Source organism: Canis lupus, chromosome 9 (genome assembly GCF_048164855.1).
Source record: "Canis lupus baileyi chromosome 9, mCanLup2.hap1, whole genome shotgun sequence".
Classification (NCBI taxonomy): domain Eukaryota; kingdom Metazoa; phylum Chordata; class Mammalia; order Carnivora; family Canidae; genus Canis; species Canis lupus.
This window is the reverse complement of record NC_132846.1, coordinates 48356017-48372637: the sequence shown is the minus strand read 5'-3', so window position 1 is coordinate 48372637 and position 16621 is coordinate 48356017. Positions and strand designations below refer to the sequence as shown.

General features: G+C 41.2%; 1 protein-coding gene and 1 non-coding gene across 3 annotated transcripts; one reads left to right on the top strand and one right to left on the bottom strand.

Moving 5' to 3' along the window:
* Positions 1 to 792: 792 nt before the first annotated feature.
* Positions 793 to 7714, bottom strand: ACOT4 (acyl-CoA thioesterase 4). 2 transcript variants are annotated; one of them, XM_072839268.1, is made up of 4 exons: positions 7211 to 7714; positions 6065 to 6267; positions 3488 to 3818; positions 793 to 1066 (listed from the first exon to the last, which is right to left on the bottom strand). In XM_072839268.1, exons 1-4 carry the CDS (start codon positions 7662 to 7664, stop codon positions 900 to 902), a joined length of 1155 nt encoding a protein of 384 aa, XP_072695369.1. In that variant the 5' UTR covers positions 7665 to 7714; the 3' UTR covers positions 793 to 899. The 2 variants fall into 2 exon arrangements, with proteins under 2 accessions (XP_072695369.1, XP_072695368.1); XM_072839267.1 differs by lacking the exon at positions 793 to 1066 and having other exon boundaries at positions 1328 to 3818; positions 7211 to 7679.
* On the top strand, positions 3871 to 3939 carry LOC140640781 (small nucleolar RNA SNORD56). The gene has a single exon (XR_012037414.1). It is a non-coding gene; the product is annotated as a small nucleolar RNA SNORD56 (small nucleolar RNA).
* Positions 7715 to 16621: the final 8907 nt, after the last annotated feature.

Sequence of the window (16621 nt, the reverse complement as noted above, 5' to 3'; positions counted from 1 at the left end):
CTTGGCCATTGTGAATATTGCCGCTGTCCGCTGTCAATAGTTATGTACAAGTTTTTATGCATATGTCTCTGTCATTTTTCTTTGCTATAATTTATCTGGAATTGCTGGTCATTGCAATTCTGTATTTAACCTTTTAGGAAAAGCCAGGCTTCCCAAGTGGCTATACCATTTCACAATCCCACCAGCAGTCTATGAGGGGGGGTTCCAGTTTCTCCACATCTTCATTAACACTTGTTTTATGTCTTTTTCTTTTATTTAAAGTAGACTCCATGCCCAACATGGGGCTTGAACTCATAACCCCAAGACCAAGAGTCACATGTTCTACCAACTGAGCCAGCCAGTTGTCCCTGTCTTTTTTCACTATAGCAATTTAGTGGATGAGAAGCGGTATCTCACTGTGGCTTTAATTTGTGTTTTCCTGATGCCTAATGATACTGAGCATCTTTTCATGTGCTTGTTGGCAATTTGTATATATTCTTGGGGGGGGGGGGATGACTATTCAGAAGCATTGCCTATTTAAATTCCCTCAGCCTGAAGTTTGACTCACTCTCCTATCCTCAATCAGATCTCTGCTCAAAGATTACATATTCAAATATGTCTTCCCTCACTGGTCTATTTAAAATATCAACCTCTCTCTGTCTCTCAAAAAAAAAGAAAAAAAAAAAGAAAACAACAAGAATAGATGTGTCAAAGATCAAATGATCTAACGTGTGTAATGAAATCCCAGAAGGAAAGGAAACTGAAGATGGAGAAGACAACATATTTCAAGAGATAATGAAACCACACCATGGGTATATCTCCAAATCACTATATTGATCAGAATAAGCCACATATACATTATCAACTCTATCATTCCATTTCTATAACCTCCAAGAACAAATGAAGCTAATTTATGATGATCAAAGATCAGAAATCAGGATCCCTGGGTGGCGCAGCGGTTTGGCGCCTGCCTTTGGCCCAGGGCGCGATCCTGGAGACCCGGGATCGAATCCCACGTCGGGCTCCCGGTGCATGGAGCCTGCTTCTCCCTCTGCCTGTGTCTCTGCCTCTCTCTCTCTCTCTGTGACTATCATAAATAAATAAAAATTAAAAAAAAAAAAGATCAGAAATCATTGTATCACAAAGATGCAAGGAAGAGAGAAAACGAGCAAAATGAATTTTCTTTGGTGATAAAAAAAAAATCCTATCTTGTTTCCTGTGGGTTTCCAAGGGTATATAGAATTGTTGAACTGAACTGAACACTAAGGATATGTGTGTGATTTTTCAGTTAAAAAAATTGTAAGCAGGAAAAATAAATTTATAGAATGAAAAAAACAAAACAATAATATCACCTCTCTCATCAAGCTTTAATCTTATGGCTTGAGGCAATAACAGAAAAGAAAATAAAAGCTTTCTGTCTACTTTTGGAGTTTTCCACAAGGTACTCAGCAGGTTTATTTCACCTTGACAAAGTAAATGCTATATAATTAATACCTAATACAAATCCATTTGAATAAACATAAGAGATACAGAGTTTAAACAGATTGGTTAAATTGACTTTAATTTTCAGTGAGATTTTATTTCATGATTCATTGATGACAATTTCTTAGAACAAGGTTTAATATGTTTATCTTATACATTTACTTTATACCCTGTACATGTACCTACTGTCATTTGAGATTAAGGTATCCATCTATTATTCTCTGACAGGAAATCAATATTCTGTATGATCTAAACCCATTTTTTAGAACACAAAATTAAACATACTAGGAAAATCAACCTGATATTTTGTCCTTTACTGGATGTACAGTCCTTATACATTTAAGATAGTTACTGATCTGAGTTTAAATTATTTTTCTATCCTCCTTATTCTATACTTTTTATGTTCTTTTAGCTATTTAAATGGTGCCTGGGTGGCTCGGTTGTTTAAGCTGCCTGACTCTTGATTTCAGCTCAGATCATGATCTCAGGGTCATGGGATCAAGCCCTGCATTGGGCTCGATACTCAGGGTGCAATCTGCTTGAGCATCTCTCTCTCTCCCTTCCCCTTTGCCCCTGCCTCCACTTGTACATGCTCTCTTTTACTCTAAATAAGTAAAACATTTATATAAAAACTATTTCTTTACCCCAACTCCTCCCAAAGGATTCTTCTCTGATCTCCATGAGGAAAAGGTCAGTCTGGTTTCCTTACATCAACATCTATCTGTACAGTTACGACCAATGAAAATTCTACTCTGCTACCAGTATTGGAACCAGTAGCAAACATTGGATGGCAATTCTCCCATAGTGATAAAAAAAAAGTAACCTAGAATTTCTACAACTTTAAATTTCGTCTATCGCTCAAGTATAAAGTAAGAAAAAATCTGGAAGAAAACACTAATTTTAACAGAGGAGATGCTTTTTACTTTTTGTGTTGTATACCTCTAAATGAATCTTCTTCTTAAAAAAAAATGTTTTTATTTATCCATTCATGAGACACACACACACACACAGAGAGAGAGAGAGAGAGAGAGGGGCACAGAGACACAGGCAGAGGGAGAAGCAGGCTCCATACAGGGAGCCTGACGTGGGACTCGATGCCCGGTCTCCAGGATCACACCCTGGGCTGAAGTCGGAGCTAAACCACTGAGCCACCCAGGCTGCTCTAAATCTTCTAAAATTGGTATGTTACATTAGTAAAATTAATGGAAAAATAATGTATTAAAAATGTTATCTATTTTTAAAAAGATTTTATTTATTTATTCATGAAAGACACAGAGAGAGAGAGGCAGAGGCATAGGCAGACGGAGAAGCAGGCTCCATGCAGGGAGCCTGATGTGGGACTTGATCCCAGGACTCCAGGATCATGACCTGAGCTGAAGGCAGATGCTTAACCAGTGAGCCACCCCAGCGTCCCTTAAAAATGTTGTCTAAAATATATCATTAACACTCATGACATGAATTTAATGTTACCGGGGGGCAACTGATTCACATACGATTACTAAAACACCAGAATGTGATCTTGAATTTCTCTCTCTCTCTTTTTTAAAGATTTTATTTATTTACTCATGAGACACACACACACAGAGAGGCAGAGACACAGGCAGAGGGAGAAGCAGGCTCCTTGCAGGGAGCCCAGTGCGGCACTCAAACCCAAGACCCCAGGATCACAACCTGAGTTGGCAGGCACTCAACCACTGCACCACCCAGGTGTCCCAGACCTTGAATTCCCATGTCAACAATAGACCACTATATTACAATTTGGGGGGAGCTATATTCTGGGTACCTCCAAGATGTTTGCAGAAAAAGGTCAGAATTTGTTTCCAAGCATCTTCCTGGGCCTTAGAATGAGCCCTTGGCTCCCCACCCCAGATTACAGGTTTGTTCAGTAATTTCTGAATGGAAGCTGGGCAAAAAGGAAAGTAAGGAGGCTCGATATAATGCCCAGTCCCAGGATAAGAGATGATCTGAGGTTTTTCCTTTCCATGGGCCTGTAACCGCTCAGAGGCTATTTGGGCATATAACTCACTTCTCCAGTTATGGTCATCCTGACCAACAATGAAGAGGATGGGCCCCTGGGCCTTCTCCATTGGAATCATGCTGGGGTTCTCATGCCCTCCTACGACATCATTCCGTATATCCACAATGTCCAGGATGCCTGAAAAAGCTACCTTGATCCTCCTCAAATCATGGCCCAATGGTGGGATGAAAGTCTGCTTGTAGCGTATGCCTTTGTTTCCACTGAACCCTGATCCATTGATGGAAACTGTGGCTGAGATGTTCTTCAAAAATGAGGCCATGGAAAGACAAATATCAGCCCCTAAAGAAATGCCCAGGAGCCCAATGCCTGGGCCCTTTACCTGGAAGAAAAGAAGAGAGAAGAGTCAAGAATGGATTTCACTGAAAAATATTCTAGTGATGGCAGTATTTTTCATCAACATCAATTCACCTAAAAAGTGTTGATACTTTAAGTCTGAGTTAATCTGAGGGCAGAGGAAAAATGGGGGCTGAGAAGTAGCTGTCCCTTTAGAGGTTGACAGGAAAAAAAAAAAAAAGTATTCCTGGTTGGCTCAGTTGGTAGAATATATGACACTTAATCTTAGGATTGTGAATTTGAGCCCCACACTGGGCATAGAGATTTTTTTTTAAAAGATTTTGTTTATTTATTCATGAGAGACACTCAGAGCGGCAGAGACACAGGCAGAGGCAGAAGCAGGCTCCATGCAGGGAGCCCGACGTGGGACTCGATCCCAGGACTCCAGGATCACGCCCTGGGCTGAAGGCGGCGCTAAACTGCTGACCCACCCCTGGGCTGCCCTAGATATTACTTTAAAAAAAGAAAAAAGGTATTACCTATTTAAAAAATGTAACTAGAGACACTAACTTTAATTTGTGAATTGGCCACAAGAGTTTCGAACTCAGCTGACAGGAGTTTCTTCCCACATAAAAAATAACTGGGTGAACACAGGGCAAATGAATTGTAAACTCGTTGGCAAGTCTGGGTATTGATTACATATGCTCCAGAGTATCATTCACTAGAGAATGCTGAGTAGTGGAGCCTGTCAAATTCATGTCCTCATTCAGGGGGCCATGATCAAAGTCTCAATGTGCCAAGGTATCTAACTGTGTGGAACCAAGTTCTGTTCTAAGTGAATGATTCATCAAACCCCATCTAAATACACTGGCAGGGATCCCTGGGTGGCGCAGTGGTTTAGCGCCTGCCCTTGGTCCAGGGCGCGATCCTGGAGACCCGGGATCGAATCCTACTTTGGGCTCCCTGCATGGAGCCTGCTTCTCCCTCTGCCTATGTCTCTGCCTCTCTCTCTGTGTGTGTGTGACTATCATAAATAAATTTTAAAAAATTAAAAAAAATACACTGGCAGATGATTAACTTTATGGAAACAAAGTAAGACTTCAGAGTCAAATTATATAGTTCTTGGCTTCTGAAATGCGTGGGCAAGTTCTTATCAAAATCAGAAAATTGAAGATTAAAAAATCAAAGTAAAAAGAGTCTGCAGAGAGAAGTAAACAACAAAACTAAAAGACAACCTAAGGAATGGGAGAAGATATTTGCAAATAACATATCTGATAAAGGGTTAGTATCCAAAATTTATAAAACTCAGCACCCAGGGACTTGGGTAGGTCAAGGAGTAAGGCATCTTGATTTCAGCTCAGGTTGTGATCTCAGGATGCTGGGATCAAACTCCACATCACACTCCCCGCTCAGAAGGGAATGTGCTTGTTTGCTTGTCCCTCTCCCTCTGCTCCTCCCCCTGCTCATACTTGCCCTGGTGTCTGCTCTATCTCTCAGAAATATCTTAAAAGAAAATATGCTCAACATCACTCATCATCAGGGAATGCAAATCAAAACTACAATATTACCTCACACCCGTCAGAATGGCTAAAACCAACAACACAAGAAACAACTCTTGGCAAGGATGTGGAGAAAAAGGAACACTCATGTTCTGTTGGTGGGAATGCAAACTGTTGTAGCCACTGTGGAAAACAGTATAGAGGTTCCTCAAAAAGTTAAAAATACAATTACTTTACAATCCAGTAATCACACTACTAGGTATTTAACACCAAAAATACAAAAACAGGAATTCAAAGGAATACATGCACCTCAATGTTTATTGCAGCATTGTTTGCAATAGCCACATTATGGAAGCACCCCAAGTGTGCATCAACAGATGAAGGACAGAGATGTGGTATGTATACGCAATGGAATATTATGTAGCCATAAAAAAGAATGAAATCTTGCCATTAGCAAGATGGATAGATCTAGAGAGTAGAAGGCTAAGTGAAATAAGTTAGAGAAAAACAAATACCATGATTTCATTCATACGTGGAATTGAAGAAATAAAACAAATGAACAAAGAAAAGAAAAGAGAAATCAAGAAACAGACTCTTAACCATAGAGAACAAACTAAGCCATCTGACAGAGAAAGTGTAAATAGGCACCTAAAGCCAAGGAAGTCTCCAAAAGAAATCTCTGTGAAAGAAGAGTAGAGCAGCTTCAGGGCACCCGGCACAGGTGAGTGCAAAGTGACACCCTCTATTGATGTATTTCTAGAGAGAATGATACAATAAAGGATATCAAGAGAACCTCAGAGTGTTGAAGCATGTAGCATAGGGCTTCTTCAAAGTAGTCCAGGTCTACGCTGTCAATTTCCTTGGGGAGATCTTCAAAGTTATAATAAGCTAGAGCAAAGGTGGCAAAGCCATGACCAGCCAAAAGGCTGGCCCGATACTCCACCAGGCCCCCTCCGATTCCAAAGATATCAATGATTCCCGGGAAAGGTCCAGGTCCTAGAGAAGAGAATAATATGAAGGAAAGGCATTATACAAGAATTTGCTTTTCTTTTAGAGATCTTTCTAAATTATTTAGTGGGTTCCTATGAATCAAAAGGAAAACAACAGCTTTCTGAGTTACTATGCAAAGGGAACGTAAGTACCAAGAAAATCTACACGGTACCTTCTCATTGATGAGTCTACACTCTATATGATTCTATAAATGATCTATAAGGTTCTAAGAATCTTTAGCTACCAGGGAGAGTAACAAAGTCTTTCACTATGACGACATCAAGGAAGGAGGAATTTCATGTTTTACACAGTGCTGATTCATAGTGCTCTGTTAGGGAATTGGGACATAAAATTAAGAATCTTGAAATAAAGCTTTATGTTGTGTGGCACTGACCCTTGGCTTTGTGTGTGTCTACTGGTATTTCAGATGTCTATTTAGAGAGAAGAAAGAAAAATAGAAACCCAAAGATGGCTTCAGGAGAAAGTCAGTAGAGTCTAAAGTGTGATCTGTGGTACACAGGGACATGAAGAAGTGGCCAAGAGGCCCAGTATAGCCAGGACGCTATTGAAGGGTGACATAGCAATAGCTTCCTTGATCGATAGGGCCGATGAGATCTATAGAGTAGTTATTAATAACACAATGGATCACATACCTACCCTCCAGACCCTGTTTTGGGTTTTTTTGAGTTTTTGTTGTTGTTTTATTTTTTAGTCTGCGGAATAACTGTACTCAGCTGAGATATGATAGAGATTAAATGAGATAACTTAATGTAAGCAGAACGCGTTAATGGAGCCCAACAAGTTAAAATACTCCATTTTGGTTGTCTGGCCACTGACCGAGTCCTTGCCAGCTTCTTTGTCCTAAGGGAGGGCTACACCGGCCGGCAGCAGTACCGGAAGCCGCCGGCCACGTGGGCACCGGGTCCCGCGTCCCGAACTCCTCACTCACCTGGGGGCAGGAAGAGCGCGCCGCGCACCCGGCCCGCGCGCACCGGCACCCGCCGCACCCCGGGCCGCAGGAAGTGGCGCGCGTGCAGCGCCCGGCCCAGGAGCCGCCCGGCGTCGGGCTCGTGGCCGTCCAGCACCTCCAGCTCCACGGCGAAGGGCGTCTGCACGTCCCGCTTCACGAACCGCCAGAAAGGCGTCTCGGGCTCCAGGGCCCAGAGCAGCCCCATGGGCTCGAGCCCCACGAAGCTGCCGCCCAGCGCGGGCGCGCGCGCCAGGTCCAGGAGGCCGCGGTCGTCCGCCCGGTAGCGCGCGTGGGCCCGGAAGAGCGCGCCCCTCTCGTCGCGCAGGGACGCGCGCAGCGTGACGGGCTGTCCCGGGGCCAGGCCGCGCACGGAGATGCGCACCGGCTCGTCCCAGGCGCAGCCGCCCGCGGGCTCCAGGCTCACCGTCGCCATCCCGGCTGCGCGCCGCGCCGTCTGGACCTCGGGCTGGGAAGCTGCCGTTCGCGCCCGAGCGCGGTCCAGTCCGGGCGGCGGAGCGCGCCTCGCGGGCCCGCTGGGTCAGGCGTCCCCGGGCGCAGCAGCGGCGGGAGGCGGGGCCGCGTCCGGAGGCGTCGGGGCGCTGCAGGCCGGTGGGCCTCGTTCGCGGAACGCGCCGGAGGCTGACGCCGCAGGTGGTTGTCCCAGGCCGGGCGGGGTGCGCGGGGCCTCCTGAAATCTGGGCGTGGTGCTCAGCCCGCCTCCACAAGGCACTCTCCCTCCAGCGGTTCTCATCTGTTGGAGTCAAAATTGGGTCACCTACTCGTGGTAAAACCAGAGCTGAATGAGTTTAGGGAAAATTCCAAGAATTCCAGCCCCTCCCTGGAAAGGGCAACTCTGTTTTTTGTTGTTTTTAATTTTTAGCTTATTATATGTACAAAAAACACGCCAACCCTCAGCGTACAAGTCCAATGACTTTTCACAACCTGGAATATACCCACGCAACCAAGCACGCGAATCCAGAAACCTCATTACCTGCACTCCAGTAGCCACCCTCATTCCTGCTCCTGGCACCAATCCCTGTCCCCGAAGGTACTCTCCTATTCCGACAAAATGAGTGGTTTAATGGGAATGAATCCTTCGGTGCGTCTTCTTCCCTGTCTTTCTTCTTTCACTCAACATTGTGAGATTATGTGTACTGTTGGGTGTAGTTGTAGATCGTTTATTATCATTGCTAAGTGGTATTCCATTTTGTGCCAGGACAAGTGTTTGTCAGCTTTACTACCAGTGGGCATTTGATCGTTCTCAGATTGAGACTATAGTGCAGTGAACATTCAAGAACCTATCTTTTGTCCAACATAGATTTGCATTTCAGTGGGGTATATACCTGGGAGTGGAATTGCGGTATTATAGGGAATGAATATGTTCAGCCTTAGTAGATAGCAAAAGTCAACCTTTTGAGTGTGACCACAGAAGCAGTACAGGTATACAGTACAGAGATGCACAGCATTTTATTTATACATACAACAATAACTACTCCTTATCAATGCCCAAATGCTTTATATACAAATTTTAACCTGTTCACAAAACACTGGGAGGATTTTTCAAATATTGCAGAGGAGGAACTTGAGGCTTGGAGAATACTTAAGCCACTGAAGTTATCTAGTGACAGGGCCTTAACTAACTCCAAATGTGGAATTCAAAGTTGTGCAGCAGCATTCTGGTGAAGTAAAATCCGAGTTCTAGCTCTGGCCTTATTAACTAGTTCTGCAGCGTTAAGCAAGTGTTTTATTTCTCTGGGTCTCATAGTTCTTGTAGGCAACATGGTAAAAGTCTCTCATAGAGGATCAGACATGGTAGTGTATGTGAAAGTCATAGAATATGTGAAGCAGAAAAGTAATGCTTGATTTCTTTTTTTAAAAGATTTTATTTATTTATTCATGAGAGAGAGAGAAGCAGAGGGAGAAGCAGGCTCCACGCAGGGAGCCCGATGTGGGACTTGATCCAGGGACTCCAGGATCAAGCCCTGGGCTGAAGGCAGATGCTCAATCGCTGGGCCACCCAGGTGTCCCTAATGTTTGATTTCCTAACCACCAGAGACTGAGCATGTGTGTTTCATTTCTCATGGTCTCCAAGTAATTGCCACAGGTTTGCATATTAAACTAATCTGTATTACAAAAATCAAAATAAAAATTTCCTCTTTTTTAGAGAAAAAAGTACATTTATTTGAAACAGATGTAAGCAATACTGAAAAGTTTAAAATGTGAAATGATAGAATCTCTTCTCCTTCCAGTTTCTCCTTTCCCCCAAAGATAGGTGCATACATCTTGATTTTTTTCTGTATGCTTGCAGTATATAAGCATATGGGTGTGTGAACATACTATATCTACTGTTCTGCAATTTGCTGACCTATGTTTTCATTTTTCTGTATATACAGAAATAGAATTGATGGGTCATGTGGTAATTCTATGTTAAACCTTTTTGAGGGGCTGGCTGCCAGCTTGTTTTTCAAAGTCCCACTTGAAATCCCACAGCAGTGTATGAAAGTTCCAATTTCTCCACATTTGCCAACATTTGTTATTATCTGTTTTCTCATTATAGACATCCTAGTGGGTTATAGTCTCTTTATAGTTTTGATTTGCATTTTCTTGATCTAATGATGTTGAGTATCTTTACATGTACTCATTAACCATTGTATGTCTTTGGAGAAAGGCTATTTATTTAGATCCTTGTCCTGTTTTTTTGAATTGGTCTGTCTTTTTATTATTGAGTCAAAAGACTTGTTTATTGTGTATACATGTTCTTTATCAAAGAACATGTGATTTACAAATATCTGCCCCCATTCTGTGGGTTCTCCTTCTATTATTTTTTTAAAAGAAAGGTATTTTTTAAAAGATTTTATTTATTTATTCACGAGAGACACACACACAGAGGCAGAGACATAGGTAGAGGGACATGTAGGTCTTTGATTTATTTTGAGTTAATTTATGTATGGTTTGAGGTAGGGATCCAAATTCACTATTTTGCATGTGGATATCCAATTGTCTCAACACCATTTATTGAAAATATCTTTTTTTTAAGATTTATTTATTTATTTATGAGGGTTGCAGAGAGGAGAGGCAGAGACATAGGCAGAGGGAGAAGCAGGCTCCCTGCAAGGAGCCTGATGTGGGACTCGATCCTGGAACCGGGGATCACAACCTGAGCTGAAGGCAGACACTCAACCGCTGAGCCACCCAGGCAACCCTGAAAAGATCATTCTTATTTTCTTGGCACCCTTGTCAAAATTCAACCGACCGTAAATGTGAGAGTTTATTTCTGGACTCTCAGTTTTATTTTGTTGATCTTTATGTTGGTTCTATGTGTGTATCACATTGTCTTGATTATTGTTGCTTTATAGTAAGTTTTGAAATTGGGAATCATCCAACTTTACTCTTTCAAGATTCTGGGTTCTTTGAATTTCCATGGGGATTTTAGGATCAGCTTGTCAATTTATATCAAGAAGCCAGCTGGAATTTTGTTGGAGATTGCATTTAATCTGTACATCAATTTGCAGAGTCTGCCAGGGTGACCATAACAAATCACACAGAGTGGTGCTGTGAACAACATAAATTAACTTCCTGTTCTTCTAGAAGATGGAAAACAAGATCACAAGGTGTCAATAGGGTTGTTTTCTTCTGGGGACCATGAGGGAAGAATCTGTTCCAGACCTCTCTCTTGCCTTATGGATGACAATCTTCTTGTATCTTCATGTGTTCTTTTCTCGTGCATGTCTGTGTCCTAATCTCCTCTTTTTATAAGACACTAGTCATATTGGATTAGGGTCCATTCATATGGCCTCATGTAATTTAATCACCTCCTTAGAGGCACTATTTCCAAATACAATCACATTCTGTGGTGCTGAGGATTAGAATTCAACATGTGATTTTTGGGAAGCCAATATTCAGTCCCATAACGGGAACAGTGCCATTTTAAATAAACTAAGTTAATTAAGATGTAATATTAAATCTTCTGATTCATGAAGTGGGATGTTTTTCCATTTATTAGGTCTTCTTTATTTTCCTTCAACAATATTTTATAGTGTAGGAAATGCTTTTGAGGATACTCATATAGATACTCTCAGATTAGAAAAATCACTTCCCTTATTTTCTTCAAATACTATTATCACTTATATTTTAAAGTGAGCTTATTAAATGCAACAAGTTTAGAATTGTGTCTTCTTGATGAATTGAAATTTTTTTAAAATCATGATCTTTATCTTTGGTAATACTTTATTTTTTGCTTTGAGCTCATTTGGACTGATTAATACAGCTACATCGGTTTTTTTTGTTGTTGTTTTTAGTATTTGCCACGTGTATCTTTTTCTCTGTTTTCCCTTTTTTTTCTTTTTTATTGTTTGTTTGTTTATTTATTTATTTATTTATTTATTTATTTATTTATTTATTTATTTATGATAGCCACACAGAGAGAGAGAGAGAGAGGCAGAGACACAGGCAGAGGGAGAAGCAGGCTCCATGCACCGGGAGCCCAACGTGGGACTCGTGGGACGCGTGGGACTCGATCCCGGGTCTCCAGGATCGCGCCCTGGGCCAAAGGCAGGCGCTAAACCGCTGCGCCACCCAGGGATCCTCCTTTCTTTTTCCTTTCTTATATTTTTAAGTATTTGGTATGTCTCTGGGAAAGAACTGTAATAAATTTTTAAAAAAATCAAGTCTGAGGATGCTTGAGTGGCCCAGCGGTTGAGCGTCTGCCTTTTGCTCGGGTGATGATCCCATGTCCAGGGATCGAGTCCCCCATTGGGTGCCCTGTGAGGAGCCTGCTTCTCCCTCTGCCTATGTCTCCGTCTGTCATGAATAAATAGAATATACTTTTTAAATTAATTAATTAATTAATTAATTAATTAATTAATTAATTAAAAATCAAGCCTGGTGTTCCATTTATGTTAATAGGCAAGTTTGATCCATCAATAATTATTGATTAGGGATATATTCAGGTATTACTGTCATTTTATTGTGTGCTTTCTCTGTGCTGCTTTTGTACTTTCTTGCCCTCTTTTGGGTTGATAAAATTTCCTTTTTTCTTTTCTCTTTTATTTATACAGAAATCAAACTATTTTTTAGTGGTTACTGTTGAATTTTTAAAGAGGTAACTGTTTACTGTTAAAATGTTTACTGTTAAAATGTTAACAGAGTGAAGAGTTAACATCCTGACCTCTCAGAAAATAACAAAGACCTTAGAATACTTTAGCTCTCCGCCAACTTTTTCATCTTTAATATTTTTGTTGCTGTTTCTGTTTAATATCTGCTTTGATTTTTTTAAAAGGGTTTTATTCGGGGGGTGGGGGTGACTGGGTAACAGGCACTGAGGTGGGCACTTGACGGGATGAGCACTGGTGTTATTCTATATGTTGGCAAATTGAACACCAATAAAAATAAATTTATAAAAATAAAAAAACAAGAAAAATCTGTTCAAAATATAAAAAAAAAATAAAGGGTTTTATTTATTTATTTGAGGGAGAAGCAGAGCACAGAGGGAGAGGGAGGAGAAGTAGGCTCCCCACTGAGCAGAGAGCCCGACATGGGGCTTGATCCCAGGACCCTGAGACTGTGACCTGAGCTAAGGCAGATGCCTAACAACTGAACCACCCAGGCACCCCTATTTGATTTTTTTAATCAGTGCTTTTTTCCTGTGTTTATATGGCTATATTTTTATCTGACTTATTGAGATAAAGGATTGGTTCTTTTGTTTTTCTTATTATATTCCAATAAGTCTATTTAGGACTGTACTTTACTTTTGAATAGTGTTTCATTATTGTTTCATCATCACTAATTTTTTTAAACATTTATTCAGACTCCCTGCTGAGTGCAGAGCTTGTCACAGGGCTCTATCCCAGGAACCAGAGATCATGACCTGAACTGAAACTGAGTCAGGGATCCCTGGGTGGCGCAGCGGTTTGGCGCCTGCCATTGGCCCAGGGCGCGATCCTGAAGACCCAGGATTGAATCCCACGTTGGGCTCCCGGTGCATGGAGCCTGCTTCTCCCTCTGCCTGTGTCTTTGCCTCTCTCTCTCTCTCTCCCCCTCTGTGACTATCATAAATAAATAAAATTTTATAAAAAAAAAAGAAGAAAGAAAGAAACCGAGAGTCAGATGCTTTTTTTTTGTTTTTTTTTTTATTTTTTTTTGTTTTTTTTTTTATTTTTTTTTGTTTTTTTATTTTTTTTTGTTTGTTTGTTTGTTTTTTGAGAGTCAGATGCTTAACCAACTGTGTCACCCAGGCACTCATGGATTTATTTTTTTAAGCAATATATTTTGGAGTACCTAACTGGCTCAGTAAGCGGAGCACGTGGTCTTTGATACTGGGGTTTTGAATTTGAGCCCCACATTGAATATAAAGATTACTTAAAAATAAAAACTTTTTTTTTTTTATAAAAGGTCTTTTCTTTCCTGTGAAGGGATTTGGGAGAAGACAAATTATGGATTTAGTCCATCAGGTTGAGCTAGTATTATTTCCTATATTTATTGTTGATTTGTATTTTACCTTCTGAGAGCTGCTTTTTGATATCTTTTGGCCAGATTTCTTACTGACTTGTAGAAGGCCTTTATTTATTACCTGTCCATTATGTGTTCTATTTTCTCCTGTTCTGTAACTTTATCTTTTCATTTTCTTTTATCATATCTTCACATTTTATGATGTGCAATCTCTTGGTCTTTTCCTTTGTGTTGCTAAAAACCAAAATTCAGGGAGTCTGTACTCTCTCTTCTCTGGTCTTTTCAATAAATAGCATTTAGCCTAAAAAAAAAAATTCAACCAAAAAATTTGAAAATCTAAGTGACTTTATTAAACATGTTTCATAATTGGGTAGCAGATATTAGCAAAAGAAAATAAAAGGATTGTTTCAGGCAAGGTCACCCTTCCTTAGGGGGAGGGTCAGGGAGATCTTATACTGATGACCCATCTTTCTTTGGGGAATGTAGAGGGCCCTGTGACTGATTTCCTCACTGAGGTTGATCAGAAAATTCCTGACTGACTAGTTCAGACTATGTACCCAGGAGAGGTTAGAATTGCGGTTAGGTTAGGTTTTAAGCCCAGGTTTGCTGACTTGGGGACACCATTTTAGGCCTGTGATTTTCTTTTTAACAAGTTTCCTGGTTTTGTGTTAGGCTAATGATTACCTTCTCCTATGTATGATTATTACATTTTCTCTTTTATCTTTTTCCCTAATGGTATACTTGTGTGGCTTTATTTTTGACAGTTAAACTTTTATTCCCTCCAGAATCCAGTTAGTCTTTTTTTTTTTTTTTTTTTTTTTTTATTTACTTATGATAGGCGCACAGTGAGAGAGAGAGAGGCAGAGACACAGGCAGAGGGAGAAGCAGGCTCCATGCACCAGGAGCCCGACGTGGGACTCGATCCTGGGTCTCCAGGATCGCGCCCTGGGCCAAAGGCAGGCGCTAAACCGCTGCGCCACCCAGGGATCCCTCCAGTTAGTCTTTTAAGAATTATTTAGCCGTGTCATGAATTTATAGTAGTTAGGATTCTTTTGATTGCAAGTAACAAAAATAAACTCGACTGGTTTAAAAAACATAAGGTAGGGCAGCCCCGGTGGCGCAGCATTTAGCGCTGCCTGCAGCCCGGGTTGTGATCCTGGAGACCCGGAATCGAGTCCCACGTCGGGCTCCCTGCGTGGAGCCTGCTTCTCCCTCTGCCTCTCTCTCTCTCTCTCTGAATAAATAAATAAATAATCTTTAAAAAAAAACATAAGGAAATTATACATTGCGAGGGAGGAAAAATTATTTCCCTCTACCTTCAAGGTCTCCTAGCTGGTCTAAGAATTAAATTGACATGAGACAAATTAACAGGAGAAAAAAACAAAAACAAAAACGTTTTATGCTGTGCACGTGGAGGCCCAATAATGAAATTGAGACCCAAAGAAATGACCCAGGCAGGGCTTTTTTAAAAAAAATTATTTTTATGGCAAGCAATTTTTATACATTTTAGACAAAGAGCCAACACATTTATGAGGTATTGACAGGACAAAGAAAACTTGTGTTTGGGAGCTCAAATCAGTAAGAAGTTCTGAACAGAATTTGGGCTAATGTAGTAAATTAGCAGAAGATAACAAAGTTGTTGTGGGGTGACCCGATAGGGTGGAGGCCAGCGAAACAGCAGGTGGTGAAATAATTCACCCAAGGCAAAACAAGGAGATAGAAGTTTACTGCAAGGGAGCAGAGAGCAGGACAGCAAGGGAGAGACTATCTACGAGGAGGCAGTGGTGGGGGGCATTACATTAGTAGTAATGTATGTGGGGTGGGGGGGTTACTGAGGAGTATGGGAATGTATGCAATTTTCCTTTTTCAGTACCTGTGCCTGGTTGTAAGTAGCCCATTGGTCAGCTAGGGCATATGACTGTTTTGAGGTGGGTCCCCTGATGAACCTGTTTGCATTCGGCCCAGTAGTCACTGTGGGGGCCGTTTTATCTCACTCAGGTTTTCATTGCTCAAGCCTATTGCCTAAAAGTGGCCTCTACAGTTGGCTTATGTGGCCTTCTCAGCTCTCAATTCCCTATCTCTGGTGATAAGGATGTCTCTTACCTCCTGGTACCGGGCAAGTGCCTTTCACATGGGAGATTTATTTCCTGCTTTCAGAGGGACAGGGCGGGTTCTTAGGGTCCTTCTTGCACAGGCTGTGCTTAAAATAGTGTATTTAGAAATAATCAGTATGCCATTGTGGCACATTTGGGGGTGGTCTGCCCAGGTCCCCTGCAGCATCTATTAGAATGTCCAAAATGCAGAACACAGACAACACCAAACACTACCAAGGGTGAGGAGTAACAGGAACTCTCATTTATTGTTCCTGGGTATGCAAAGTAGTATAGACACTTAGGAAGACAGTTTGGCAGTTTCTTACAAAATTAAACATACTTTACTATATGATCCTCCTTAGTATTTATCTAAAGGTGATGAAAACTTATATCCACACAACACCCTGCACATGGATGTTTATGCCAGCTTGATTCATAATTTGCCAAAGTTTGAAGCAACCAAGGTGTCCTTCAGTAGATAAATGGATAAACAAACTTTAGTACTTCCAGACTTTGGAATCTTATTCAGCAATAAAAAGAAATGAGTTATCAAGCTATGAAAAGACATGAAGGAATGAAATAAAAGAAGCCAATCTGAGGAGGCTACATATTGTATGATTCCAACTCTGACATTCTGGCAAAGGCAACATGGCAAAAAGATCAGTGGTTGCTAGGGGTTGCAGGGGAGGGAGGAATGAATAGGTGAAGCACAAAGGACTTTTAGGGCAGTGAAACTATTTTGTGTATTGTAATGGTGGATTCATGTTATTATACATTTGTCCAAAACCATAGAAGGTACAATACCCAGAATTAACGTAAATTAAGGACTTCAGGTAATAACAGGTCAAGG

What these genes read in the sequence shown, in the direction of transcription:
- ACOT4 (XM_072839267.1), bottom strand. Translation starts at nt 7,664, where the DNA reads ATGGCGACGGTGAGCCTGGAGCCCGCGGGCGGCTGCGCCTGGGACGAG. An exon ending in CGCGCTCTTCCTGCCCCCAG is followed by an intron (nt 6,268 to 7,210) that starts GTGAGTGAGGAG and finishes TCTCTTCTCTAG; the next exon opens with GACCTGGACCTTTCCCGGGA. An exon ending in ACATGCTTCAACACTCTGAG is followed by an intron (nt 3,819 to 6,064) that starts GTTCTCTTGATA and finishes CTTTTCTTCCAG; the next exon opens with GTAAAGGGCCCAGGCATTGG.